The 27,848-nt window shown below is 42.7% G+C and overlaps 2 protein-coding genes across 10 annotated transcripts; one reads left to right on the top strand and one right to left on the bottom strand.

Annotated features, from left to right (window-relative positions):
- Nucleotides 1-39: 39 nt before the first annotated feature.
- Nucleotides 40-17,606, bottom strand: LOC109891322 (ubiquitin carboxyl-terminal hydrolase 48-like). 5 transcript variants are annotated; one of them, XM_031825509.1, is made up of 27 exons: nucleotides 17,568-17,606; nucleotides 16,831-16,965; nucleotides 16,289-16,409; nucleotides 15,919-16,060; nucleotides 13,748-13,875; nucleotides 13,438-13,562; nucleotides 12,580-12,688; nucleotides 11,667-11,800; nucleotides 11,399-11,481; nucleotides 11,021-11,200; nucleotides 10,562-10,699; nucleotides 10,052-10,201; nucleotides 8,203-8,403; nucleotides 8,006-8,120; nucleotides 7,679-7,821; nucleotides 7,265-7,464; nucleotides 6,993-7,115; nucleotides 3,011-3,072; nucleotides 2,801-2,911; nucleotides 2,336-2,466; nucleotides 2,111-2,217; nucleotides 1,893-2,000; nucleotides 1,518-1,700; nucleotides 1,260-1,385; nucleotides 1,028-1,076; nucleotides 875-901; nucleotides 40-753 (listed from the first exon to the last, which is right to left on the bottom strand). In XM_031825509.1, exons 1-27 carry the CDS (start codon nucleotides 17,579-17,581, stop codon nucleotides 731-733), a joined length of 3,168 nt encoding a protein of 1,055 aa, XP_031681369.1. In that variant the 5' UTR covers nucleotides 17,582-17,606; the 3' UTR covers nucleotides 40-730. The 5 variants fall into 5 exon arrangements, with proteins under 5 accessions (XP_031681369.1, XP_031681368.1, XP_020339353.1 ...); XM_031825508.1 differs by having other exon boundaries at nucleotides 11,021-11,203; nucleotides 17,568-17,605; XM_020483764.2 differs by lacking the exon at nucleotides 17,568-17,606 and adding an exon at nucleotides 17,415-17,552 and having other exon boundaries at nucleotides 11,021-11,203.
- On the top strand, nucleotides 10,652-27,848 carry LOC109891323 (low-density lipoprotein receptor class A domain-containing protein 2). Of its 5 annotated transcripts, XM_020483770.2 has the most exons (7): nucleotides 17,556-17,729; nucleotides 18,213-18,300; nucleotides 22,813-22,955; nucleotides 23,224-23,554; nucleotides 23,726-23,884; nucleotides 24,390-24,491; nucleotides 27,195-27,848. In XM_020483770.2, the coding sequence occupies exons 2-7, from the start codon at nucleotides 18,282-18,284 to the stop codon at nucleotides 27,494-27,496; spliced, it is 1,056 nt and encodes a 351-aa protein (XP_020339359.1). In that variant the 5' UTR covers nucleotides 17,556-17,729; nucleotides 18,213-18,281; the 3' UTR covers nucleotides 27,497-27,848. The 5 variants fall into 5 exon arrangements, with proteins under 5 accessions (XP_020339361.1, XP_020339357.1, XP_020339358.1 ...); XM_020483772.2 differs by lacking the exons at nucleotides 17,556-17,729; nucleotides 18,213-18,300 and adding an exon at nucleotides 10,652-10,759; XM_020483768.2 differs by lacking the exons at nucleotides 17,556-17,729; nucleotides 18,213-18,300 and adding an exon at nucleotides 16,615-16,868.

The following is a 27,848-nucleotide window of genomic DNA, read 5'->3' as shown; positions in this document are numbered from 1 at the left end:
TTACTTCACACAGTGCACAAATAGATCCAAAACAATGTGTGTGTGAGAAAATCTGTTGGAGAAAAAACAACTTTATTGCCCATATGAAATAACAGTTCACATCAAGGCCAGCATCGGTTTCTGACTGCAGCACAAACCTAATCTAAATGTGCAATGTTTTTTATTCATTTAAGAAATATACATATATTTTATTATTCTAAATGCAAGGGAGTGTTTTGTTAACTTTGAGGTACTTAAATGTTAAACCACCAAACAGTTACAATGTTCAATATTTAAGAGTTGCTCATGCATTCTTTAAATGTTTGAAGAAAATTTGCAGTGAGAGCACAATTTTCCTTTGAACGAAAAAAATGTATCTTGTAAAATTCAATTGGGTCGATCCTCTCAGAAGTCTACGGAAGCAGACAGAAGAGAAGTTTGGGTTCCACATTGGAAGATGACACTCGATTCTCATGACCCGTTTCTACTTACAGCCCAGGTGTGACCACAAAGTCCCAGAGAATGCATAAACGTCTTTAAATATTAAAAAGCCAGCAGATCAATTTTAACAGAGAAATAACCAAAGGATTTGCAACAGTCACAGCTTAAAATACAAAAACGAAATCTTTAGAAAACGACATAAGAGAAATCAAAATTAAAGCACTTTTTTCCAATTTATGGACACTACAAGCATTTGATTCTTGTTGTCCAGCTTCAGTCCGCCTCGAGGGCAGAGACTGTCATGCCTTCTTCAGTGACCGAGAAGCCCAGTGCCTGAATGGATCCATACAGTATGTTTTATTGAGTTGTTGTATGTGAAAGATAACAGCTGCACATACTGCAGATCAGGGTTAAAAAACTAATTCATGCAAACATGATTGCAATCAGAACGTACCTTTAAATCCTTCTTCAGGCATACAGACTGAAAAAAGAACACAGAAACCGTTGTTAGCAAATGGAATCTTTCAATTCATAGTGTACAAAAGATTCAGGGTATACAAAAGAAAGAAGAGAAAAAAATTGAAAAACGAGAGGAAAAGAAACATACCCTGATAAACGTCATCCAATGCTGCATAATCTGCTATGGGTTCATCAGCCTGAAAGAAAAAGACAAAACGCATATTCAGAAATAAGCAACTTCAAACCATTCACTGCTCGTCTCCGGTAATGACATGATGACGTGTTCACTTTCATATTAGATACTAGTCTTTACCCCATTCAATTTTATTTTACTTTAAATTCAAGTTTCTAATCAAATCTAATATAAATGTGGTACATACCTTCAGACAGATGACGCTCTCTGGGATGACTCCTAGGCTGCCGAGGGTGGCAGAGTCATCCGTTAGACACCGGCCGTCGATCGACAGGTTCTGATCAAACGGGGCCACAGAGAAGGCATGCATGATCTGAGGGAGAACCATTAACACACCCCAGAGTTAGGGATCAGAAATCCTTAGATTCAGTGTTGAGCAAAAGCAAGGATGATGCATTATGGTTATTCAAGCCTCCATCGATGGCAACACTGGTGAACCCCTCACTTGTATTTTGAGCTCCTTGAGCGTCTGATTGGCTGAGACGATGAGTGCTTTCTCTCCCCGGAGCTTCCTGTGCCTTGTGCTCCTCCTGATACCTGATTTGCCGCCACTGGCCATGGGAGCCGGACTTGCGGCAGCACTGATGGTGCCGTCACTCAGCCTCTGACGCTTCGCCCCGTCCTCTATCTGGACAGACATCATGTGACCAGGAAGCAAGGGAAACATCGGGCAATATCCATGTCAATCATCCTCTCAGCACTTCTTACTTCTACATTATTGGTAAATGGCTTAGTTCACAAAACCATTACTCAAACATTCAATTCTTAGAGACTTATAAGTAATAAAAAGTGAAACTGAAGTGAGGGGTTTGTGTCCTACCTGGCTAAAGTCAGGGTCTCGCTCTCCGTCCACCTTAGTAACAGGCTCCTCCCTCTCATCCTCTGCCTCCGACCCACTCACATTCACCTCAGGAGCTGCCTCCATTAGCTAAATAGGAAGGCAGTTGTATTCTTCTCTGGAGATTCATACTATTTGCATATTACACTCTGTGACAGACATATTTCCTAAAGAGGGGAAGGGGAGAGAAAGACACTCACTCTCTTGTCGTCTATGACCTTGCGGACGTAGACTGTGGCTTGTGCATACTCTCTCATGTCCCTCTGTTGCTGGAAGATGAAGCCTTCTCTGCAGTCCCTACAAAGCTCTGGACACAGAACACAAACACAGTCAAACAGTTCCTCTGCACAGTTCTCAAAGAATCATAACATAATAAAAGCATTAAGTCACACAGTTGAGGGAAATCATAAGGACTTAAATCTCACCAGGCTGGGTGGTGTACTCCACACTGGAGCCGTTGGGTGTGGCCTGACTGATCCTGCAGATGGAGATTGGCTGATCAACCAGGAAGTGTCTGCTGATCACCTCCCATTCACCGGGCCAGAGAAGAGCTATACTGTGCAGAGGGAACAGCACACAACATGAGACCAGGAGGGATGGATGATGAAGACCAGAGCAGTATAAAACACAACATGAGACCAGGAGGGATGGATGATGAAGACCAGAGCAGTATAAAACACAACATGAGACCAGGAGGGATGGATGATGAAGACCAGAGCAGTATAAAACACAACATGAGACCAGGAGGGATGGATGATGAAGACCAGAGCAGTATAAAACACAACATGAGACCAGGAGGGATGCATGATGAAGACCAGAGCAGCGCTGTATAAAACATGAAAACAACATGGGTCGAGAGGGGTCAGACAGAGGTCAGTGAAGTCACTCACTGTTGGGCGTCTCCCATCAACATGGAGTCATGGGTGAACATGAAGCCTCCATGGGGACAAAGGAGCAAACTGTTCCCCACGCTAGACACTGGGGTGGTCTTAGTGGGCCTCCTACAGAGAGGGAGGGAGGGGATGAGAGAAGTCATTCATTTGGCAGTTTGAATGGTGAAGCACTCAAAAAACAAACTATAGGATTAGGACTGGACTTACCTGATGAACTTTCTCCACTCGTCCACAAAAAACAGAGGAACTATGTAGAGAATGTCCGTCTCCTAAAACAAAGATTGGATTCATCAGTATGTCAACATGTCATCAACAAATATATTCAGTTCAGCCAATAAGATATCTATGTAAGTGCACAAACTGTTAATACCTCTTATTACCTGTGCAATAACCATTATTACCTGTGTTATTACCAGTGTACATACTGTAATTACTCATGTAATAACTTGTGTTATTACACGTGTACTAACTTATTACTTGTCTAGTAGGCTTGGGCAGTATACCGGGGTATTTGGAAAAAGCCACAGGATGGTCAATAACGTAACTATTTTTGAAGTTTTTACATACATTTTAATAATTGTAGCTCTTTTTTTTAACCCCTTTTTCTCCCCAATTTCGTGGTGTCCAATTGGTAGTTACAGTCTTGTCTCATTACTGCAGCTCAAGGTCAAAGGTCAAGAGCCGTGTGTCCTCCGAAACACAAGGCAACCGCACTGCTTCTTGACAAAATGCCCACTTAAGCCCGGAAGCCAGCCGCACCAATGTGTTGGAGGAAACACTGTACACCTGGCAACCGTGTCAGCACGCACTGCGCCCGGCCCGCAAAAGGAGTCGCTAGTGCACGATAGGACAAGGACATCCCTGCCGGCCAAACCTTCCCCTAACCCGGACGACGGTGCAATGCAGTACCTTAGACCCTGCACAACTCGGGAGGCCCCAATTGTAGCTACTTTTTAAGTAAATACCTGCAGTCAACTTGTACAATACGTTAGGAGTTGCAGATTGCATTCATTTCACAGCTCAAATTATTTTACATTATAAAACAGTTCCCCAGAACAAATGAGCCAGTCACATATTTCTTTGTAAATAGCACAACAGGAGAAAGTGGGAGCAGGTGAGTCCAGCTGTGTATTGACAGGGGTCGTGTTTTATATTGAAAGTCAGTGTGTTTATGCTTCAACAGAGTTATCAGGGGAGTGCAACTACAGTTTTCCTTCACAGAAAATACATTCGTACAACATTCGGCTACACTGAGAAGTAGCGGAGAAAGGTAGCTACACATCAGAGTGCTGTTGGTTTGTGAATTCTCATCCAGTGGAGAAGTGCAACTGAAGCAACATTTGTCTGTGTCGAGCAGAAATTACAATAAGAAGCATTTCAAATTTGCTTTTATAAAACACAGCAGTATATTTCTTATGGGTTTCATAATTTTTCTCTGTGAGAAAAAGTATGTGAACCCTTTGTGATTTCCTGGATTTCTGCATAAATTGGTCATCAAATTTGAACTGATATTCATCTAAGCCACAACAATAGACAGTGTGCTTAAACTAATAACACACAAATTATTGCCAAATTATTGCCAAACCAGTCCCAACTTTTTAGAGCACCAGATGCAAGCAGCAAATTGGAGATTCAACTCGGCTTGTAGCACCCGCCGAATTGGGTTCTTTCCCTGCACGCGCGCTGTTTGTGAGTCTGGTCGCTTTAAAGACACGGTTCCTAATTAACACAAAAAGAAAAACCACTTTGAAAACATAAAAACAAATGATCGCATCGATACAGACCGCAAACTGGCTACACAAAGCTTAAGTAGGCTACCGCAAAGGGAATCTGAACGCAGTTCGCTAGAGTCCGGTGTTTCAGCCTAAGGTGCCCATTGTATTCTTTGCAGCGAATACATCATTTCCGATTTTCGAAATTGATAACATCTCAAATCTACGGCAAAGGCATTTTAGAATCATTGCCTCTATAGCCAATACCGGACACTCATTCATTCTACATCGCACAGTCTTCTAAACTCCCGATTCCATTTAATGCCAATATGTTTATATTTATTTTGATTATACTTTTGAAATGCTTTTTGTGACGTGGATCATAATTGCAGATACAGTATATCAGGTTGCGTGATCCTCGTAATGTTACTTGGAAAATACAACTAATTGGACGCAGAATTAAATGTATATCACACTCGCACAAATGCGACCAGTTATTGTTCGTATTTGCATTTAATTTATTTCACTAGCAAATGCGAGTGAACTGCTGGCACTTTAGAGCCCACTGAATGTCCATATTATGTTCGCTAACGTTAGCTTGAAACAATTAGTGTTTACCTTTCCACAACACACGGAGTCGAAAAGAGATTTGTCCATGTGTTTACGTACAGCTGACAGTCAGCAAACTCAGCATCACAACAAACAGGGGGGGCAGACACCCGGTAGCTACGTCGAAAAAATAATTTCCATGTCCGTTGACACAAACTCCGTACATGTCTGTGTGTTACTGCTCGAGAATCGAGATGTTAGATTTACTCAGTGGATTAAATTTTTTTTTAAATGTTTAAAAAAAATATATATCAGGCCCTATTCATTTGTGCGTACTTTTAACTCGGATCTCGTACCTGCGTACATGGACAGAGAATTGTGTAGTTGGTACGCAAAATGCGTGCATGTTGGCAGGTCTTTATATTGAATACATAATTTAAACATTCACAGTAGGTTGGAAAAAGTATGTGAACCCCTAATGACTTCTCCAAAAGCTAATTGGAGTCAGGAGTCAGCTAACCTGGAGTCCAATCATTGAGATGTTGGTTAGAGCTGCTTTGCCCTATAAATAAACTCACAAAATGTGAGTTTGCTATTCACAAGAAGCATTGCCTGATGTGAACCATTAAGAATGGTTGCCTTGCATAAAGCTGGAAAGGGTTCCAAAAGTATCTCTAAAAGCCTTGATGTTCATCAGTCCGCGTTAAGACATTGTCTATAAATGGAGAAAGTTCAGCAATGTTGCTACTCTCCTTAGGAGTGGCCGTCCTGCAAAGATGACCAAGAGCACAGCGCAAAATGCTCAATGAGATTAAGAATCCTAGAATGGAAGCTAAAGACTTACAGAAATCTCTGGAATATGATAACATCCCTGTTGACGAATCTATGATACGTAAAACACTAAAAAAGAATGGTGTTCATGGGAGGACACCACGGAAGAAGCCGCTGCTGTCCAAAAAAACATGGCTGCACGTCTGAAGTTTGCAAAAGTGCACCTGGATGTTCCACAGTGCTACTGGCAAAATATTCTGTTGACAATTTAAACTATCTATCCGCCAATTGAAGCTCAACAGAAGTTGGGTGATGCAAAGGACAACGACACAAATCATAGAAGTAAATCATCAACTGAATGGCTTCAACAAAAGAAAATACGCCTTCTGGAGTGGCCCAGTCAGAGTCCTGACCTCAACCCAATTGAGATGCTGTGGCATGACCTCAGTTCACACCAGACATCCCAAAAATATTGCTGAACTGAAACAGTTTTGTAAAGAGGAATGGTCTAAAATTCCTCCTGACCGTTGTGGAGGTCTGATCCGCAACTCCAGAAAACATTTGGTTGAGTTTATTGCTGCCAAAGGAGGGTCAACCAGTTATTAAATCCAAGGGATCACATACTTTCCCACAGTGTGTACAATAAAGACATGAACACGTATAGTTGTTTGTGTGTTGTTAGTTTAAGCAGACTGTGTTTGTCTATTGTTGTGACCTAGATGAAGATCAGATCAAATTGTATGACCAGTTTATGCAGAAATCCAGGTATTTCCAAAGGGTTCACATACTTTTTCTTGCCACTGTAAGTGGCTGAATGAATGAGACGGACATCACAGCGTTAGTTTTCTGCTGTGTTTGAGAAATCTGTACCGCTGCCAAATCATCTTGATTTCCTTGCGTTTTTTCTCCTCTCCATTCTCGGCCCATCTGCTCCCCCCAGGCATTCTCTGAGCAGAGCAGGCAGACCAGTTACCCTAGCGACTCCACAGACACAGCGTGTACACATGCTGCTCCAGAGCCAGGACTGTTCTTCCTTCAGACAAGCATACGTCAAAACTTTGTTAATTTGCACAATGTCTCGTTCATATTCGCTTGTAAATATCCACTCACCAAAAATTAGTCGATATTGTTATTACCTGTGCACTAACAGTTATTACCTGCGGCCACTTAGTGAGTGTGGGTCTGTTCTTCTCCTGGAACAGGTTGAGGAGGGAGCTCTTCTGTTCTGACGCCATCATCCTGTTCAGAGCCTCATTCTCCTTCCCCTCACGCTCCAGCCTCTACAGGAAAACCCACAGGGATATCACACAGCTAAAAGGAATGTGATCAGCTCAATTTGGTATTTCCATTTACAAGGCTAGAGAGGAGTAGGGAGAGAGAGACAACAGTATCTCTATCCCTCCCACCACCTCGGTCCATCCCTTCTTACCAGGCACTGCTGACAGGGCTCCTGTAGCTGGGTGAACTGGGGGGCTCTGGGGAAATACACCCTCAGTTTGGACCACACCTCCTCCGTCACCAGCCGCCTCTCGCTCTCCAGGATACTCAGGCCACCATGCCGACAGAGGATGTCCTCGTTGAAGGTCTTCATCTCCTCCTCATCTTCATCCTGGTTCTCTGGGCCGTACTCTGGAATCAGACAGCAATAGTCAAACAATACTGGGCCACACTGATAAAGAACCAGACAGCAATAACCAATCTAATCAATCATGATCTCCGCACAAAGGAGGTGAATATGTTATTTCTGACATGATTCTAATAATATTGTAGTTACCTACTCCACATGTCATTGTGACAAGTAGTTTTTCAAGTTGTACTCTGTGACCTCTGCTGGTTTGTGTACCTTTAGTAGCAGTGATCTCTGGTCCCTCTCCGTTGGTTTTGCCGTCGATGTGTTTGGTCTCCTCCTCGTCCTCATCCAGCTGCTCCAAGGCCAGCTGTCTCCAGCTCCGAAGAGACGTCTTGCCCACCCAGTACCCCTCATCACTGTCAGATAGGGGTGAGATATTAGAACATACACACATTGCAAACTGCAAACTGCAATCGCTAGCTGCAGTACTAAAAACATGTCTGGATCAATAAAATATACTGTTATTTTGTCTAACATTCTGCACTGCGAGGACTGTTTTACGAACACAAAACGTAGCCATTAATGTGAGTGAGTGGTTACCTTTTGGGCGGGCCCTTGACAAGGTTGGTGACTTCTTTGTAGTCCTCAGCCAGCTGGTTCTTTAGCCGCAGCACCCTGCATCTCTGGCCCACACATTCCTCACAGAGAGTTGACCCTGGATACAGGGTCACACACACAAGGTCAGAGGTCACAGAGAGGAGCTGAGACTATCCATGCATATCAGCAATGTCTCTTACCATCTAGTCTGGGTCCTCCGCCGTATCTGTCAAAGAGAAGCTCTGCTGCCTTAACAGAGATCCTCTTGGCCTCCCCCACCTTGTCTGGGTGAAGTTTACCATGAGAACAGAGGAAGTTGCCATTGTCGATTTCTTTAGTGACCGTCGAGTCGTCCAGCCATTTCTTCAACCACTCCAGAGGCACAAACTCATACTGCTGGCCTGAAACAAACACACAAACATGAAACACTCAACCCGGACCACAACCTTGTAAGATGGACATCTTAGTTGAACTTCAGTGCTGGGCAAAATAACTCTGGATAAAGAAAATGGGCAACACACAGTATTTGCACTCGTACAACATTTATTGTAAATACCTGAGCTATATTCTTGTGTGACTTTGTTTCTTTACAAAGTAAGCATAGCTACTGTTAATGCACCTGCATAGCATACCAGGGATGTGGTATAATTAGGGCTGTAAAAATTATCTCAAATTATCGCAAATTATTTCTGACGCCATTAATCGCAACTCCATTTCTTTACCGGACGGACCTTTGAAGCGTGTTTCCACACTGACCCTTTTAAAGCGCACAACTACAGCCAATACTTGTGCCTTTATGTCGCTGAAGACCGTGTGCCTCTAGCTAGCAACCTGATAACTTGATCACAAAATTGGATGGCACAGGAAGAACTGAGAAGGAATAGGCTACTTAAAGTTATCTGGGCCCAGTTTCCCCGATAGTGATGCAACTTAGGCTTAGGAGTGTTTTAATGACGCATCTTTCCTACAATTGCCGAAGATCTAATATGCGTTCCCCAAAACACCATGCATAGAGAACAGTCGCTAAGTGCGTTGTTGGAGCATGTGTCGATGTTGACTTGCCTACAAGTAGCAAACTATAACTCGATAGATTGAACATTATATTTATTTTAATATGAATGAAATAGGCCTATAGTCTACTATTTATATTTTAATGCCGTCATCTCGGTTTTCACTTGACACATATTTTTATATTTTGCATGTTTCTATCAATTGTAGACATTGGCAACTTTGTATTTGTAGTCAACTATGTTCTGAAGTTATCGGCAGTCACAGAGAGACAGTTAAACCACGGGATTCTGTGTTTGTAGTATATTTTCTGTGTATAAAGTGACGCGGGAGGGCAAAAAGCATCTAACGACGCACTTCTTCGAGTGATCTGAGGCAGGCGTTAAATTACGAGCGTTTTCAAGTGCAACGTTAATAACGAGCGTTTAGGGAAACAGCTGGGAGATTTAACAAGGCTCCTATGAAGGTTCTAACAATGAACTTATTAGCCTTAAGATGCTTTTGGGAAACAGGGCCCTGAACAGTACAGATGGTTACAGTGTTTTCATAAGATTGTTGGACAAATGTAAAAGCTCTTTGTATCCATAGAGCCAGGTTTTTCCTGTAGTCACTCATTTAGAATGCCTGCAGCAGTAACAGTACTTAGCTTTGTGTTGTGCATAAGTGTTAAACTTCAAGAACATTGATGAGAGTAGGCCAACTTAAACATATGGAGCATAAATAGCTGTACGTTACAGTGACTTGTGTTTAAGGGGAAAATGCTATTAAAACATTCGGATGTAGATCATTTTGTGTTTCCATCCCTTACAAATCAAAACATAGTATGCCTGTAACTCAATGCACTGCTAATTAAACGGAAAAATATTTTAGGGCCAAATTTGAGCACATTAAAAAATTGCAATAACTAATGCCATCAACTCGATTAATTATTTTAATCGTTTAACAGCCCTAGTTATAATGCATTATACAACATCATGAACAAATAACTACTTTCATATTGCAATATTGTGATAGCTGGGCTAAGGGGATGTTTTTACCGACCGTCTTCCGCAGGTAAAAGCTCGTAGAGTTCCTTCACCTCTTCGTGCTTGGCCTTGCCCTTGTCGACGCTCTGCTTGCGCATGTCGGCCATCTCCAGGCACCACTCCTCAAACTTCCTGTTGTCTCGGTCCACCAGCCTCTGTAGAAAGCCTGGCACAGATAGAGGGCTCCCACTGATATCACAGCTACCGTTGCTGGGTTCAAAGGTCATACAAACAACATTCTAACCACATCACCTCTGCAGCAACAGGTAGTGTACCACGCATATCTAGCTGACTTTAGTTGCAGGGAATATACAACTATACAAGTCTTACTGGGGAATAGCTTTAACCGCCTACACATTTCTTCTTACCTATTTTTCCCTGGGTGGTAACTTTGGTTGATTATTTTAATAAAGTATGTCAAAGGGATGTACACACTAGAGCTATCCAGCTAGCTCAGTTCTTACCTTGTACATAATGTATTGAACTACAGTCATCACCAGGTGCAGTCCAGTAGTTAGATCCTCACCTGGCACGTCAACGTTGGTCTCCATGGGGTCAGTGTCCTCCTCTCTATGGCACTTGTACACCAGCATGTAGGCGTTCCTGGAGCAGTGGTATCCTTTACTGCACTTGGGCTTACGGGTCTGGGACTTCACCGTCTCGGCTGGAGAAAGAGCAGAACAGCAGCAGAGAACAGGTATAAGAGAAGCCATGTTGAAGAGTGGTAAGTTCCTTTATTCTTCCTGTATGGTTTTTATTTTATCTCCGACATTTGTTGTTTTACTGTAAAGTGTTACGATTTTAGATGCACTTTAAATAAACATTGATTTATTAAGGGAGTGGGTGTGGGAATTTTACCACCAAACAGTCCGTTTTTAACCAAGCTGTATTACAAAACAATACAGCTACAATTCAGGGAAGTGAAGGGGAGAAGAGGTTAAGGGGGCACAAGTGGACTAATGCAGAAAGGAGCAGGGGGGCTCACCGATGTCCTCCTCGATGCCCAGTTGTAGCTTCTTGCCCTCCATCTTCTCAATCTCCTCATCGTTGAACTTGTACCAGTCGCTGGTGCGGGCATCTCGCACATGTGCAATGTAGTGACCCGAGTAAGCGCTGACCCCGCGGTGGATCAGGACCGCACTCAGCTCGTACACACACTTCTCATCTTCTGGGGACGCCACCCAAAGAGACCCAAAACAAACAGCATGGATTATGTGTGTCTGTATGTCATAATGCATAGTAAAGGGTCAGCTTTTATCATACCATAGTCACAGAACTTCGGTCATGTATCTTAATCATTAAATATTCTGCCACATTTATAGAATGAGGACAGTATGTTGAGCCATTGCAAGGCTGGCGATACCTTTTCCCTCCAGAAACGGGCCCATGTCCAGCTGCTCTGGAAAACTGATGAAGGTGTTGAGCTTCTTCTTGTGACCCGTTTGTCTGGGAATCAGAAGACAGACAACATTCAGCAACAGTACCAAGTTAGAGTTGTTGCATTGACCCTTAGTGATACTGCATATGGCCACTACTAGTGAAGGTATGTACGTTTTGAGTTGTGGGCTGAGGGATTGTAGACTAGAGACCCTTCTACAAAACGACAGAATGAATGAATGAATCAAACTGACCTGTCGAAGACAAAACGCATGAGCTGCAGGTTTAGTACGTGTGGGAGGCTGTGCAGTTTGATGCGTCGAGTGGCGTTCTGTTTGCTCTGGCAGCTCTCACAGAAGTAGCGGTTGTCACCGTCCAGCTTCTCCTCCTGCAGGGAGCGATCACAGGGTCAACACTAGGAGGTCAAACATTTTTTTTATTTTTTTTTATTACTCTAAACTGTTCAACCCAACTACTCACACATGTTATTTTAAAACTCAATCAGTCTGTTACATCAATTAATTACCATGGGGAAATAACCCTGATGTCATACTGCATTAATACCTTGGGGAACCAATGTCATACTGCATTAATACCATGGGGAAATAACCCTGATGTCATACTGCATTAATACCATGGGGAAATAACCCTGATGTCATACTGCATTAATACCATGGGGAAATAACCCTGATGTCATACTGCATTAATAACATGGGCAACCGATGTCATACTGCATTAATACCTTGGGGAACCGATGTCATACTGCATTAATACCTTGGGGAACCAATGTCATACTGCATTAATACCTTGGGGAACCAATGTCATATTGCATTAATACCTTGGGGAACCAATGTCATAATGCATTAGACCTTGGGGAACCAATGCCATACTGCATTAATACCTTGGGGAACCAATGCCATACTGCATTAATACCTTGGGGAACCAATGCCATACTGCATTAATACCTTGGGGAACCAATGTCATACTGCATTAATACCTTGGGGAACCAATGTCATACTGCATTAATACCTTGGGGAACCGATGTGTCGCCAAAATGCATTAGTTAAACTAATGAACTATATGCTGTCATAATGCATAATCGCCTTAAAGAACAACATGATGCATCATCATCTTCATGACTAATGTGATGTCAGAATGCAAGGTTACCTTGAGAAACTCTGTGACACATTCTGTAAGGTTCTTGTGGCCCTGGATGTTGAGCTCCAGTTCGTAGTATCGGGACGGCAGTGGAGAAGCGCGGCCACACTGGTTACACCTGTCATAAACCCAGACTAAGACACTCAAAGTCTGCATCTGTTATTGCTGTTTCTAAGGAAGTTTGAAAAGGTGTTGTGTAGAAGTCTGGGTTGAGTTAAGGTGACTAAAACCTAGGTACTAGTTGAAGAAACGTAAATGGAAAAAATGGCAAAAGCATGGCCCGGATAAAAGCATAACCTTTGCAGCCACAAACGAAAACCTCTAGTAAAAGTCCCTAGCGTCCAATCTGACATGAACAGTCCAGTTAACAGCCCAGTTTCATCTGTCTTTATGATGTTAATAAAATACTAAAAATCCTGTTGCATTTCTGACTGGCACCACCACTGATGTCAAAGCACAAAATAGTTAAACGCTTGACTTTATAAAACCAACCCGTAAAGCAAAAAAGGACATCTCTCATGGCAACCTGAATATTCCAAATTCTAACAAATAAAGCTACCACTGGGTTGTTGGAGAATTGTTTTTATTTATTTTTTATTTAACTAGGCAAGTCAGTTAAGAACAAATTCTTATTTACAAAGACGGCCTACACTGGCCAAACCCGGACAACACTGGGCCAATTGAGCGCAGCCCTATGGGACTTCCAATCACGTCCGTTTGTGATACAGCCTGGATTCTAACCAGGTTGTCTGTAGTGAAGCCTCTAGCACTGAGACGCAGTGCCTTAGAACGCTGTATCATGTATTCGGGAGCCCAATGTTACTTAAGTCTGATTAAAGTTGATGGGTGAATGTAGTGCTGGCTTACACAGTGACGTAAGACATCTGTCCACAGAATTGCAGCTGAATGACATTCTGCAGGTTTGGGTTCTTCTGTTTGGATAATGTGTCCTCCAATAGCGAAAGGAAGAGTTTGGAGAACTCTTGAGCGTCCTGAATGTGAAAGAAAGGCAAGAGAGAGAAATAGAGATGACAATGAGTATAATTAAAATACTGTAGTTTATTACATTTGAATGGTATTCTTATTTTTCTTCCTGTACCCACTATAAAAATAACTAAGCTTCCCCAAAACATTGTTAACTCTTCAGACTTTCCTGAGCATGTAAAAAGATGACTACCTGCTGTTGTCCTGTGTCCAGCCCTAGCGCCTTGACCAGCCCTGAGGGGTCAATGTACCTTCTGTTGCTGTTCTGAAGCAGTGCAAACAGGTACTGCAGGTGTTCACATATGCTGCGAGGCTCATAGTCTGAGAAAGGGAAAATGGTGTGAGGACTTCAATTTGGGTTGAACTTTTCAAGATGATTCATTAGATACATGGGCGCCGATACAATACAGGAACAATACATTTTAGTTTGAAACTATTCTGTGCGATCCAGTTTGATTAGAGGAACAAATTGATGTGATTTGGTTCGATGCACTAACATTTGTTGCATAAACACATTCATTTTCCATTCGAAATTAAAATCTGCTGCTGATGAGCTGGGCCTTTCTGAGCAGCATCTGTTTGAGCTGACTTCGGTGTGTGTGTGTAAATTATGTATATGGTGGATGTAGGCACCTTGGCTGAGCCATAAGGGAAACTGGGCAACCTTTCGATTACTGGCCCAATTCTCTAACCACTAAGCTACCTGCCGTCCCTAGAAGTTCAGCCACCCCACTATCAGTTGGGGGGCAATGTTTGCTTTTTGCCCCCCCCCCCTTGTCATTTTTGTGTTAGAGCTAGTAATGTATCAATATCTACCTGTAAAACAATTGCTATGACATAGCCAATGAAAATAAGAAATTATCAACTTCACCCTGTATATCAAATTACTCTCTCATATTTGATATAACACACACACATTCAGAAGTTGGGGTCACTTAGAAATATCCCACAAGTTGGATTGGCTTGATGGGCACTTCTTACGTACCATACAGTCAAGCTGCTCCCACAACAGCTCAATAGGGTTGAGATCCGGTGACTGTGCTGGCCAATCCATTTTAGACAGAATACTAGCTGATTGCTTCTTCCCTAAATAGTTATTGCATAGTTTGGAGGTGTGCTTTGGGTCATTGTCCTGTTGTACGGGGAAATTGGCTCCAATTAAGCGCCATCCACAGGGTATGGTATGGCATTGCAAAATGGGAGTGATAGCCTTCCTTCTTCAAGATCCCCTTTACCCTGTACAAATCTCCCACATTACCACCACCAAAGCACCCCCAGATCATCACATTGCCTCCACCATGCTTGACAGATAGCCTTAAGCACTCCTCCAGCAATGTTCTTCTTTGTGATCCGAACACCTCACTCCTCTTTCTATTCTGGTTAGAGCCAGTACGCGTAGCTAACACAATTGGAACACAGGAGTGATGGTTGCTGATAATAATATGTAGATATTCTATTTTTTAAAAACACATAAAATAAAAAAGCCGTTTCCAGCTACAATAGTCATTTACAACATTCACAATGTCTACACTGTATTTCTGATCAATTTTATGTTATTTAAATATTGACCCCAAAAAATGCTTTTCTTTCAAAACAAGGACATTCCTAAGTGACCCCAAACTTTTGAACGGTAGTGTGTGTGTGTGTATATATATATATATTGTTTCAAGTAAAACTACCAAATCTACCAAAACCATTGCTGCTGGAGAACCTGAACAACCGATCAGCATGTATAACCAGATGAGTTGTGTCTCCGGCAGTAGCTTAGGCTACTTTTATTCAGGTAAAACACAATTTTCAGCCCATTTGACAAAATGGCACACGTAGATGTGCCAGATCAGGAATTGGCCTACTTCTCGTTGGTCAGCGCGAGAAGCTGCGCACACCGCAGTTTCACTAGGCTACTGATATTGCCTGGGGTTGTTTGGTATGCAATATTAAATCAATGACTGTCAACCCAATAGTCATTATTTGGGGGGGGGGGGGGGCTTATATTTATCCTGTGACACACAAGTGTGTAATGCTAATGTGTGTTTTTTTTTGTTACATGTGCCAACTCCACGTGCCTTGCTCAAGGGCACAGTGACAGTTTACCTTGTCGACTCCAGTATTTGAACCAGCAACCTTTTAGTTACTGGGCCAACAATCTAATCTGGAGGCTACCTGCCGCCAATTACATGCTTAGTTAGACACTGAAGGACAGGATGTAGTTGTCACAAAAGATTTTGGTTTTTTAAAGGTTGAGAGGAAGTAATCCGTTTGGGCCGATGCACTTATATTTTAAACATATGAACCATGGACCGATGCGTATCGGTAAATTATTACATCCCTACAATCTGGGCTCATCTTCAAGGGCTAGCACACCTGAGTCCATGTTGTGCTCCTCTGCCCGGGCATTCTGACACAGGTACAGGGTCCTGCGCAGCTCCAGGTTGTGGAACCACACCTGCAGGAAGGTGTTGACATAACACGTGGCGCCCAGGTTCGTCAGCCCCACAAACGTGTTCTGAGAGAGGGGGAGGACGAGAATTAGAGGGGATAGAGAAAGGTGGGGGGGGGGGGGGGGGTGAGATAGATGGACAAGTTCATCCAGTGTTTTCAAATCAGTGCAGATTAAAAGGCAGACAATTTAACTTGAAGTAGACCCAAGTCATGTGTATTTAAAAACAGGCAGGAGCAAGTCCTTGCAGGTGTAAATCTGTGTTCAAGATGAATGTTGTGGATGTAGGCCTACCTTGTCCCGGCGCTCTGAATTTGGATCATCAATGTTGTGGAAGTTGTTTTCGTTGATCTCTCCCAACCAGGCATGTTCCCCAATACCGACAAGACAATTTGGGTTCCCTTTACAATTCCTCCTTTATAAGCAAAGTCAGGGGGAGAGATGTCAATATCCTAACAACCATCTCTTTCACACATTTTTTTAAGCAAATAGAGACAGTTGTTTCAGGCATTGAAACTTGAGAATAACATCAAGCATTAGGAAGCCGATGCCATTCTGTAATGTGAATATCAAAATACTTGAGGAAAGGAAATGAGTCATGAAGTGTTTCACCCATCTTTCCATTGCTGAAATCTCATATTGTGACCGCACATGTCATTCAGCTGAGTGACTAGCTAGTTACTTGATAATCAAATTGCAGACAAAATAAGATAGTTATGCAACACAACTCAGTCTTAGCGATCTGGCAACATTATAGCAGTGAATATGACAAACGACAAGTTTTAAGTATGGGAATTGAAGAAATTCGATATTGTTAACTATGTGTGCCCATTTACCTGCATGCTCCCCTCTTGCACGGCGGTACACAGATTCGGTAAGCTATCTCAATATGTTCCCGGTGTATGTCCTCCGGTCTCACCGACTCGACCCAGCGCCAGGCTGCTTTCTCAAGCTGTACGCGAGGCGCCATTCTGTAAGAAAAACAGAGCTTACCATGGGTACCCTGACAAAGAGGTGCCGAGGATGCTCCGGCCTAGTTTAACTTGCCCTGTTAGCACAGCTAACTTAGTCACTCAACGTCGTTAGTTAGCCAGCTGGCTAAATATAGTTAGCTATAGTAGTCGGCGGCAGAAAAACGCCCCAAAAATAATACAATGTTAAGCACAGCAGGCAACCAGTTCAAATGAAATCATATTTTAATTACATCAACTAAACGTTCTAACATAACACTATAATCAGATCAGCTGATGCTTGTAGCTAGCTAGCTACCAACCATCATGCTAGCTACTAGCTAGCTTGTCAGATATTTCCCACTGCAAATAACTGCGTAGCTAGCTGGCTCTCAAGCTAACTAGCTACCCATCATCATGTCTTGCTAACGTTAGCATATTTTTTTTTAGAATTAAATGTACATTCGAACCTTTCGTGCGTGTATCACAAACTTCTGATTTTGCAGCTGAATATATTTTCATATTTTATTCACAGTTTGTTTTAGATTTAGCGCCCTTGCGTCAGTTTTTAAATAAATATTTCATCCTTCAGTTTCAAACTTGTGAAAGGCGCAAGTACTTACGCATGACGTGCCATTGTTGTCTACGTAGCTACGTCCCTTTCAAAGAAAAGGCGGTTGGTGGAGCAAATCGCAGTGGGCATTTCCAAAGACAGTAAATACACTTGAGTTTTTCTTCTCCATTATTGGACACATTCGTCTGTGATCTGCAGAAACCTCCATCCAGTATGTTTTTTCATCCCGTCTGTATCTAGTAATGGGAAACTCTTTTCACGCCACTTCAATATCGAAGTGACATTTTCGTAGAGGGTTAGGATATCTTACGCAGCAGGTTAGGATAATTAACCTAGCTGGTTAGCAAAATGATTGTGTGTAACCTTTATTTAACTAGGCAAGTCAGTTAAGAACCCATTCTTATTCTTATTTACAATGACGGTCTATGGTTAGGGCTAGGGTTAGCGAAAATGCTCTCCTAACATGCTAAGATAATCACTTTATATCAAAGTGGCGTTAAAAGAGTGTGTCCCATCTATTTCCGAGTCTTTTGGCGGCAACTGGCGGTTTATCACGGCAACTGGTTTGATACATTCACCTCTGAAGTAAATAATGTACTTACATTCAGTAATCTTGCTGTGATTTGTCATCCGGAGATCCCCAGAGATAAAATGTACCATAGTTTTGTTTGATAAAAAATGTTTTATATTTTAGGAACTGGGTTCTACAGTTTGAACCCCTGCTGTCTGGCTCCACACCCAGCCATCCAGCTAATGAGCCATCATGTATGACATTCCAGGAAGTGTGTAAACTTACATTTTGTATTACCATATCATGTGTGTATGTTCTCTATAGTTATGTACTTAAATTGATCAATTGACCAATTTGGCACATTTGGGCAGATTACAGTATAGTATTATTACAGTATTGCATTGCTTCAATTGATCAATCTGAAACTTTGCACACACACTGCTGCCATCTAGTGGCCAAAATCTAAATTACGCCTAAACTGCTATATTCTATTATGGCAATTCTCTTGCATTTCAAAGATGAAAAATGAAAACATGTTTTTTTGTTTGTATTAACTTTTACCAGATCTAATGTGTTATATTCTACTACATTAATTTCACATTTCCACAAACTTCAAAGTGTTTCCTTTCAAATGGTATCAAGAATCTGCATATCCTTGCTTCAGGTCTTGAGCTACAGGCAGTTAGATTTGGGTATGTCATTTTAGGCTAAAATTGTTATAAAAATTTTAAAAAATTAAAAGGGGGTTTGATCCTTAATAGGTTTACCAGGGCTGAAGCCCCTGTGCCCAGGCCCAAGAGGAAGCAAAAAAAAAAAACGCCAACCACAGGAGGTCTCAGGAGCCTGCTCTCAATGAGTGTAGACAGCCTGCTGCTGCTCTGCTAGTCATCAGATGGGGGAAGGAGAGGTGGTAGTGTGCCCATGTGGTTAACTGATTAATATATGATTTTAAATTAGCTGCATAATAAATAAATGTGAATTGTCAATTGTGTGAGATGGACTGGGCCCAAGAGGCCAACATTTTTTAAAATGTTTATCCAACCACAGGAGCCTGTTCTCTATGTTCAAAATACACAAGAGAGCATAAGCCAAAAGGATCAATAGTTTATAAAAAACAAAACAATTTTGGATTAAGTTTTATCACAAGCACATACAAGTACACTATATATACAAAAGTATGTGGTGTATTAAATCGAGAACACAGCCATGCAATATCAATAAACACAAATTGGCAGTAGAATAGCCTTACTGAAGAACTCAGTGACTTTCAATGTGGCACTGTCATAGGATGACACCTTTCCAACAAGTCAGTTCGTAAAATTTCTACCCTGCTAGAGCTGCCCCAGTCAACTGTAAGTGCTGTTATTTTGAAGTGGAAACGTCTAGGAGCAACAATGGCTCAGCAACGAAGTGGTAGGCTACACAAGCTCACAGAACTGGACTGATGAGTGCTGAAGCTCGTGGCGCATAAAAAAGTGTCCTCGTTTGCAACACTCACTACTGAGTTCCAAACTGCTTCTGGAAGTAACATCAGCACAAAAACTTTTTGTTGGAAACTTCATGAAATGGCCAAGTAGCCACAGACAAGCCTAAGATCACCATGCACAATGCCAAGCATCGGCTGGAGTGGTATAAAGCTCGCCGCTATTGGACTCTGAAGCAGTGGAAAGTAGTTCTCTGGAGTGATGAGTCACACTTCACCATCTGGCAGTCCGACGGACAAATCTGGTTTTGGCGGATGCCAGGAGAATGCATACTGCCAACTGTAAAGTTTGGTGGAGGAGGAATAATGGTCTGGGGCCCTTAGTTCCAGTGAATGGAAATCGTAACGCTACAGCAGACAATTACATTCTAGATGATTCTGTGCTTCCAACTTCGTGGCAACAGTTTGGGGAAGGCCCTTTCCTGTTTCGGCATGACAATGCACAGAGCGAGGTCCATACAGAAATGGTTTGTTGAGATTGGTGTGGAAGAACTGGTCTGCACAGAGCCCTGACCTCAACGCCATCGAACTCCTTTTGGGTTGAATTGAAATGGTGACTGCGAGCCAGGCCTAATCGCCCAACATCAGTTCCCTACCTAATGGAAGCAAGTTTCAATATCTAGTGGAAAGCCTCAGAAGAGAGGAGGCTGTTAAAGCAGCAAAAGGGGGACCAATCCATATGAATGCCCATGATTTTGGAATGAGATGTTCGATGAGCAGTTGTCCACATACTTTTGGTCATGTAGTGTATCTGCCAAAATAAAGGAAACACCAACATAAAGTGTCTTAAAAGGGTGTTGGGCCACCACGAGCTGCCAGTACAGATTCAATGTGCCTTGGCATAGCTTCTACAAGTGTACCTAAACCATGCCAGAAACATTCACACCATAACATAATTTTTTCCCTGGTTTAGTCAAGCCCAGGGGCCTATGATTTCTTAATCCGGCCCGACTCCACTGTTTAAGCAATGGCAAAAGCATGCAGCAGTTGTAGGCTGAAAGGAGTGATAGTGCACTGGGCACAGATGTCAGTTCAACATCTACTTTTGATTTACATTTGGTTGATTGGTCAACTCTGGTGAAATCAACCAAAAATTTCACCATGTCATTGGATTTAGGTTAAAAGTAGGGTGAAAAAAGGAAATTCCTTTCCATTGATTAGTTTTTGCACATCCAATTAGTTCTCCACGTTGATTCAACATCATCACATTTATGTTTTGATTGAAATGATGTGGAAACGTTGATTCAAACAGTTTTTGCCCAATGGGAGGCTACAGTTCAGTGAGGATAGGCTACTAGACCTCTTTGGGATGCATCTAGTCAGATACCTCACCGCTCGTCCTTAAGAAACATCGCTTTGGGGCCGTTGTCATGGAAATCAAAGGACATGTAGATGGATTTGACAAAGAAGGGGGCTTCAAAGGAACAAAAGCCAGTATGATAAAGAGTACTACTTCCAAAGGCGTCAGAAACATTAAATGCGAATGTACCTTGTATATCCCTCAAATGAAGACCGCGCTTCTCTTGGCACACCGATAACCTAATCTCCACAAAGTGCATTTTGCAATATGGTTGCTTTCTGTGAAGAACATCATTTTAAACCGAATCAGACACACATGCAACACAGCTTTGCGGCTTGAGATACGCAGGCCTGAGTGACACGGAAAGTGCGCATCAGAGTGGAACACCATCCTTTGCGCTTGGGAGTAGGTTACCAAGATGGTCAACAAGGGGAATAAACTTCAGAGCCTGTCAAAAGGGTTTGTTCTGCTCAGCATAATGACACTCAAGACCAATGCCATCGACACGGGTAAGGAGATGGAAGCTCAATTGTAAGATGTAATCCGTCGCCATTTCAGCCACTTGTTGCCATTACGGTGACGCACTGCCTGGTGCGCATAATTTTGCCTATTTGTTGCTCCTGGCTTTCTCATTGCGCCACTGGGCTTTTGTCACTGAATACAGTGTGTTTTTTTGCGTCACTGTAATGAAGCATATATCTATTCTTTATCAAATACCTGTTGATTTGAACTCTGCTTTCTAAAAGAAATTGCCATTGAAACAGGCGCATACCGATGGATAAGAGAGTAATGCATACAGGGGATGTCCATGGCGCCAGGGGTTCGGGCCGCTGCTGAACGTTCATTTGTGACTATTCTTAATTTGTGAAATAACAGTTTACACATGGGTTTGAATTATCTCTACACTAATTCATGGAATATTTCTGGCTTTTTTGACAACCACCCTAAAATATTTTGTTCACTTATGTTGTATTCCACAGACTTTTGACATGTTTCTATGCTTTTATCATGTTCAAAACCGGATAATTGGGAAATAAACATTATTTTATTATTGATTTATTGAGTGAAAATAAAATAATCATTATAAAAATAATTTTCAGCTCATTCTCTATGGACTTGATTTTTGGGGGGAATAACAGAACTTTACCAGTTATAATGATAGTTCTATTTAATTCTGTGGTTATACCTTCACAAATACAGAATTTGAATTTCAGTCATTGATTCAGTTACTTTAGTATTGTCCCTAACTCTTCACCAAATTATATAAATGACATATAATCATTCAAAGCTTAAATAAATACATGTTAGCTTTCAGTGATTGACATTAGGATAACACATGGATGTACGGTTGGGGCAGCTGCCGTTTTCAGAGGTATTGCTCACTACTGCGTGTGAGCGTGCATGGGAGTGTGTCATCAGGAGTTGCCCCATGCCTTCTTACTGGTCTTTTCCCTACTGGACTACAGTAGTACCAGAGCTGTTTATTTTTCAACTGTAAAATCCTTTATTGGGGACTCACTGTTCTGCTGTTGTCCATGTTTTGGACAGTGCTTCTCTTGCGGGCATCGTGTTTACCTGTGGGGTATTGTGGAACTGGTTGTTTCCCGCCAATAGAGCTCCTCAGTCCCCTTCCTTGGAACATTCCAGGAGGTCAGCGCAGAACGATCCAGGGGTTGCCTGGGGAAACAGCTAATAAAACCAGGAAGGGGTTGTAAATCTTCCCATTATATGGCTCACTGCCCAGAGTGGCTGTCTGAAGCAGCAGTTTAGGTCCGGTTCTGGCTATTTGTTCCACCTACTCACCTGCAACAATCAGCTGTAGCCTACTCAGTTGGGTTTTATTTTATCTTAGTTTTTATTATTCATCTCATAATTTGATAAACGTCAGTGACTCTGGCACTGTGGAGAAACAGAGAAAGTAAATGGTTTACACATCACATCCTCACAAACAAGTAGTTTGTTCCTTCATGGTACTTCTTCATCTGTTTGTTGTCCTCCAGTCAACGTGGTGGACTTCTGTGGCCAGAACATCCAGGGCAACGGGATGATTGTCAACTCACACCAGGAGTCCAAGAAGTACTACTTTGTCACCATGGGAACAGACTGCCACTTCACTATGCAGGCGGCCTCCCCCAAGGACAAGGTGCCCACCACTAACCGCACCCAGCCCCCACCTCCCTTTTTGTGCTCCCTACACATTTATGCCCAATATCCCAAATGGACTCCTAGCCCTAGATCTTAGAGGATTGGATAAGTATATGCAATATGATAATATTTCCACCTTGACTTCCCACACCTATCAAGTCCTTTCAGATCCAAGGGTTAGGGTGATAATCCCAATATTTTACACATTATCTTCCTTGCAATGTCCGTCACCTAAACATGCCCCCCTTCCTTCTCTTCCCGTGAAGGTACAGTTCCACTTCCGCTTCTTCCTGGTCTACAGCCTGCTTCGTTTAGCACCCCAAAGTCCCACCCCCCTCTTCCCTGAGTCCCCCGGGGACCTCCGATTGGAGCCTTCGAATCCAGTGGTGGAGCCAAGGGACCCGTGTCATGCGGGGTCATACATTCAGTTCTATGATGGGCGGGACAAGAACTCGCCTCCAATTGGGCCACCGCTGTGTGGGAAGAGCCCACCCCGTCCGGTGCTGTCCACAGGGAATCACCTGACCCTGCGTCTGGTAACCCGCGGTACCCAGCCAAGAGTGGACTTTGTGGGGGACTTTACCTCCTTCAGACTGGGTGAGACATGACACGTTGATGTTTGCCACATATTCATTAGTTGTAGTTTTATAGTCATCTGACGTCGGTGTTGAAATCTAGCTCATCATTACAATCCTAGCCACCTCATAAGCTGTAGTTTGTGCAGTTTGTAACCAATCAAATGTACGACCTTGCTCTATCCGTTTTCAGGTTTTAACCAATCCGCGTGCAGCGGCGAACCTTATTTCCCGTGTCGCAATGGGAAGTGTATCCCCGTGAGTCTGGTGTGTGACGACAAGGGCATTGATAACTGTGGGGACGGGAGCGACCTGGAGGATCACCTGCCCTCAGGGTGCAAAGGTCACTTAGGTAAGACACCTGTGCAGCTACCTGTTCAACAAACCTTTAAAGGTGTTCTATGTGGCCCCCAAACACCTTTCAGACTCAGTCTCACTAATGTTACACTATTCCACAGTTCATACACTATATTTTGGTTTATTGGTTAGGGCAGAAGTAGAGAGGAAAGATAGAGGAGAATGTGCTGAAATAGCAGTAACCGGGTTCGAACCCATGCTGCAGCGGTATATGTGCACCAGAGGCAGCGGCTTAGATTGCTAGACCACCCTAGGCTACCCTAGACCACCCTAGGCCACCCTAGACCACCCTAGACCACCCTAGGCCACCCTAGACCACCCTAGGCCAGCCTAGACCACCCTAGACCACCCTAGGCCACCCTAGACCATCCAATTGTATTATTCTACTGCTCTTATATCCTGTACAACTCTTTTCAATATTGTTACTGTAAATTGGAATGTGTTCTCAGTCACCTTATTTACTAAAGGGAAGGTAAATAACACCTGTGTCCTCTCCTCAGCAGGTCAGCTGGCTCCAGCCCAAGCCACTTCCCCAGCAGTGATCCTAACCCCTCCTGTCTTAAACCCTCCGGACGGCGTACCCAATCACGACTCAGTGACAGGTGAGTGACAACTGTTACATGTGATGCAGGTTATTGACCAACTAGGAGGTTGTTTTTTATAAAAGGATCAGTTCCCAACACCCTTAGTGGCATTGGAAGAAAGCGGATGTTTCTGGTTTTCAGGGATACAGTATTTTCAACCTAACTTCCGTTTCCCCTGAAAAATGGAAGTGGGGACTCTGTTCAGGTGTCTTTCTTTGCCTGCTACATTAGGTTAGTTCCCAAAGATTTACCTGGTTAAGGAAAGGTTAATAGAATAACAATCTCAACCAAAACTCTGTGTTTTACATGTAGTATATCTCACAGTGGCTTTTCTAAAAGATCCCTTATTTCTTAACTGCTGGGTAAGATATTTTTGGGAGCATAAATCCGTGTTGGGGTATTGTACAGTATGTGTCTGTAAACTCTATTTGGGAACCTAATTCAAATGCAAAGCATATCCATGATAGGGGGCATAAAACTAATTGGGCTGCGAATAGGTCTTTATTTCAACCTTAACGGTTGTAAACCAATAAAGTGTGATGGCGGCTTCTCAGTGGCAAACCACCAGATATCCAGCCAAGACCACAATCATTATTTTATTCAATTGACTAAGGGGAGAAAAATGTCTGTGGAATTTGCCAGTAGTGATAACAGGATATGTGTGTGAATGGTCTTTTTTTCTGCCTAAATTAAGGGATGAATGGATCAACATTGACTACAAGGAAAAGTATTTTCTGTGATTTGGCAACAAAGCATTCTGATGTTTGTACTATTCAAAATAAAATAAAGCTTTATTTATACAGCACATTTCAGGCATGGAATGCAATGCAATGTGCTTTACAGGAAGCAACGAATAAAAACAATGAAAATTAAAGCTAAAATATTTACTATACAAAGATACACTATACAAAGATACAAATCAAAAGAATGACACAAACTGAACAACCAAAAAGCAAAGCTAAAAGGATGTTTCAAGATCTCTTTTAATTATGTCCACAGATTCAGCCTCCCCTCAGGTTCTCTATTCCAAAGGCTGCAGGTATAATAACTAAAGGCTCTAGAAGAAAAATAAACGCACACCTATTAAGACGAGGTGCTGGCTAGCGGAGTAGAAAACTTGAAAATAAAAGAGAGCCGCACACTCTAGGAGCTCAGATGCAAAAATATAATTACCAACGTTTCAACAGCCAAGCTGCCTTCATCAGGATATAGTCACAAACACTGCGGGATGACTCGTTTATATAGTGTCAAAAGACACAGGTGTCTGTAATCATGGCCAAGAGTGGCCTAATATCATTGGTTAATAATCAAATATGAAAATGTCATACAAAGAACAACATACCAACAACAAATGGATAGCATACGATCATAGATTCATTTGACTACACAAGCTTACAAACAATTACAATGGCAAAGTCACAATAATCACAAGAATGGCTTCAGATCAAAGTCTACGTTGAGACCGAAGGAAGCAAGGGTCTTTAACAATAAATTATCAAGGTCACCCCCTCTCCTAGGGAGGGTGACATGTTTGATGCCAATATAACGCAGAGACGAAATCGAGTGGCCTGCCTCCAAGAAGTGGGCCGCAACTGGATAAGTAAAGTTTTTATACCTAATGGTGCTACGATGCTCTGAGATACGTACTTTTAATTTGCGCTTTGTTTTACCTACATAATTTTTACCACAAGGACAAGTTATAAGATAAATAACTGCCTTAGTGGAGCACGTAATAACACCTAATAACTAAAGGCTGCATCTCCATGCCTCTTGGTCCTAGGCTTTAGGATAGTTAAAAGGCCAGTGCCAGAGGACCTGAGGGACCTACTGGGTAAATAACTTAAAAGCATGTTTGATGTGTATTGGGGTGCACAATTGTGGATTGATTTAAAAACCAATAGAATAATCTTGAAATGAATTACGTAGCAGTGAAAATCAATGCTATGTTGTTGTTTTTTACCCCCTTTTTTCGTGATATCCAATTGGTAGTTACAATCTTGTCTCATTGCTGCATTTCCCCAACGGACTCGAGAGAGAGGCAACGGTTGAGAGTCATGTGTCTTCCAAACATGACCCATCAAGCCGTCATAACTGACGATCAATGTCAGCTTACAGGCGCCCGGCCCACCACAAGGAGTCGCTAGAGCATGAGCCAAAGAAATCCCCCCGGCCAAATCCTCCCCTAACCCGGACGACGCTGAGCCCATTGTGCGCCACCCCATGTGGCTCCCGGTCACGGCTGGCTGTGACACAGCCTGGGATCGAACCCAAGGCTGTAATGGCGCCTCAGCACTGCGATGCAGTGCCTTAGATCGCTGCACCCCACCCCCCTTTCTCTGAGTTACAGTATGTTCACCAAGGGTGACAAAAAAACTCTTGACCGGATAAATAGGTCCTAAACCAATTTAGAACTGGACCAGAGAGGCCAACCCACCTCTCCAATCTGTCCAGAAGGACATCATGGTCAACACTGCTGAATGCTGCACTTAAATCTAAGAGTACAGCCAACTTTAACTAAGGCTGTCTCTGTGCTGTAGTGGGCTCGAAAACCAGATTGGATTTTTTCAAAAATATAGTTGGCACTTAAAAAATAATTTTGCTGTTTGAAAACACATTTCTCCAGTATTTTGCTTAAGAATGGAAGGTTGGAGATTGGCCAAAAATTGCATGCAGACCCCATTGCTAACAGTACTCTACTCTCACCCCTCCACGCTCCCCCAGACTCTCCACCCTATCTGTCTCTGCTGGCGCTCTTCATCATCCTGGGTGTGATAGCTGGTTTGGTCCTGCTGTGTTGGTGGTGCTGGTCTCCAGGCTGGTTCCTCTGCAGGATCATTGTCTGCCGCTTCCTACCCTGCTGTAACTCAGCCTGCGCCTCCTGCAAGCTCTGTGCCCGAAGCTGTTCCCAGAACAAGGAGCACCGACTGACTAAGGTTTCACCACAAGGACAGGTCACAATCAACAATGCCGCCTTGGCCCCCCTCACCACAGCCACAGCTAGCGCAACTACTGTCACTGTGTAGGGAGTCGCTATATAGTGTAGGACTGTTATCGCTATGTAGGGTAACCACCATGATGGCTAACAGTGAGACAGATGGACTCATGGACATGATGACCCAGATTTCATGTTCTAGACTGATGGACTGAGATGAGACACATCTTTTTGCTAGTTTACAAGAATGTCATGGAAGAAGGGTTACTGCAGGGTGTACATTTGCGACAAATGAGACATTGTCATTATCTTCTCCCCACATTTGGACAGTTCTTAAAATGGGGGAGGCTTCACTTTTGAATGTTTCACTCACTGTATGATCCTTTTTTGTTGTTGCTTTAAAAAATAAATGACTGGCGCTAAATCCGCTCCACTCAAATTGG

Source organism: Oncorhynchus kisutch, linkage group LG5 (assembly GCF_002021735.2).
Source record: "Oncorhynchus kisutch isolate 150728-3 linkage group LG5, Okis_V2, whole genome shotgun sequence".
Taxonomy (NCBI): domain Eukaryota; kingdom Metazoa; phylum Chordata; class Actinopteri; order Salmoniformes; family Salmonidae; genus Oncorhynchus; species Oncorhynchus kisutch.
The sequence above is the reverse complement of the archived record's forward strand: the minus strand, read 5'-3'. Positions and strand labels throughout refer to the sequence as shown.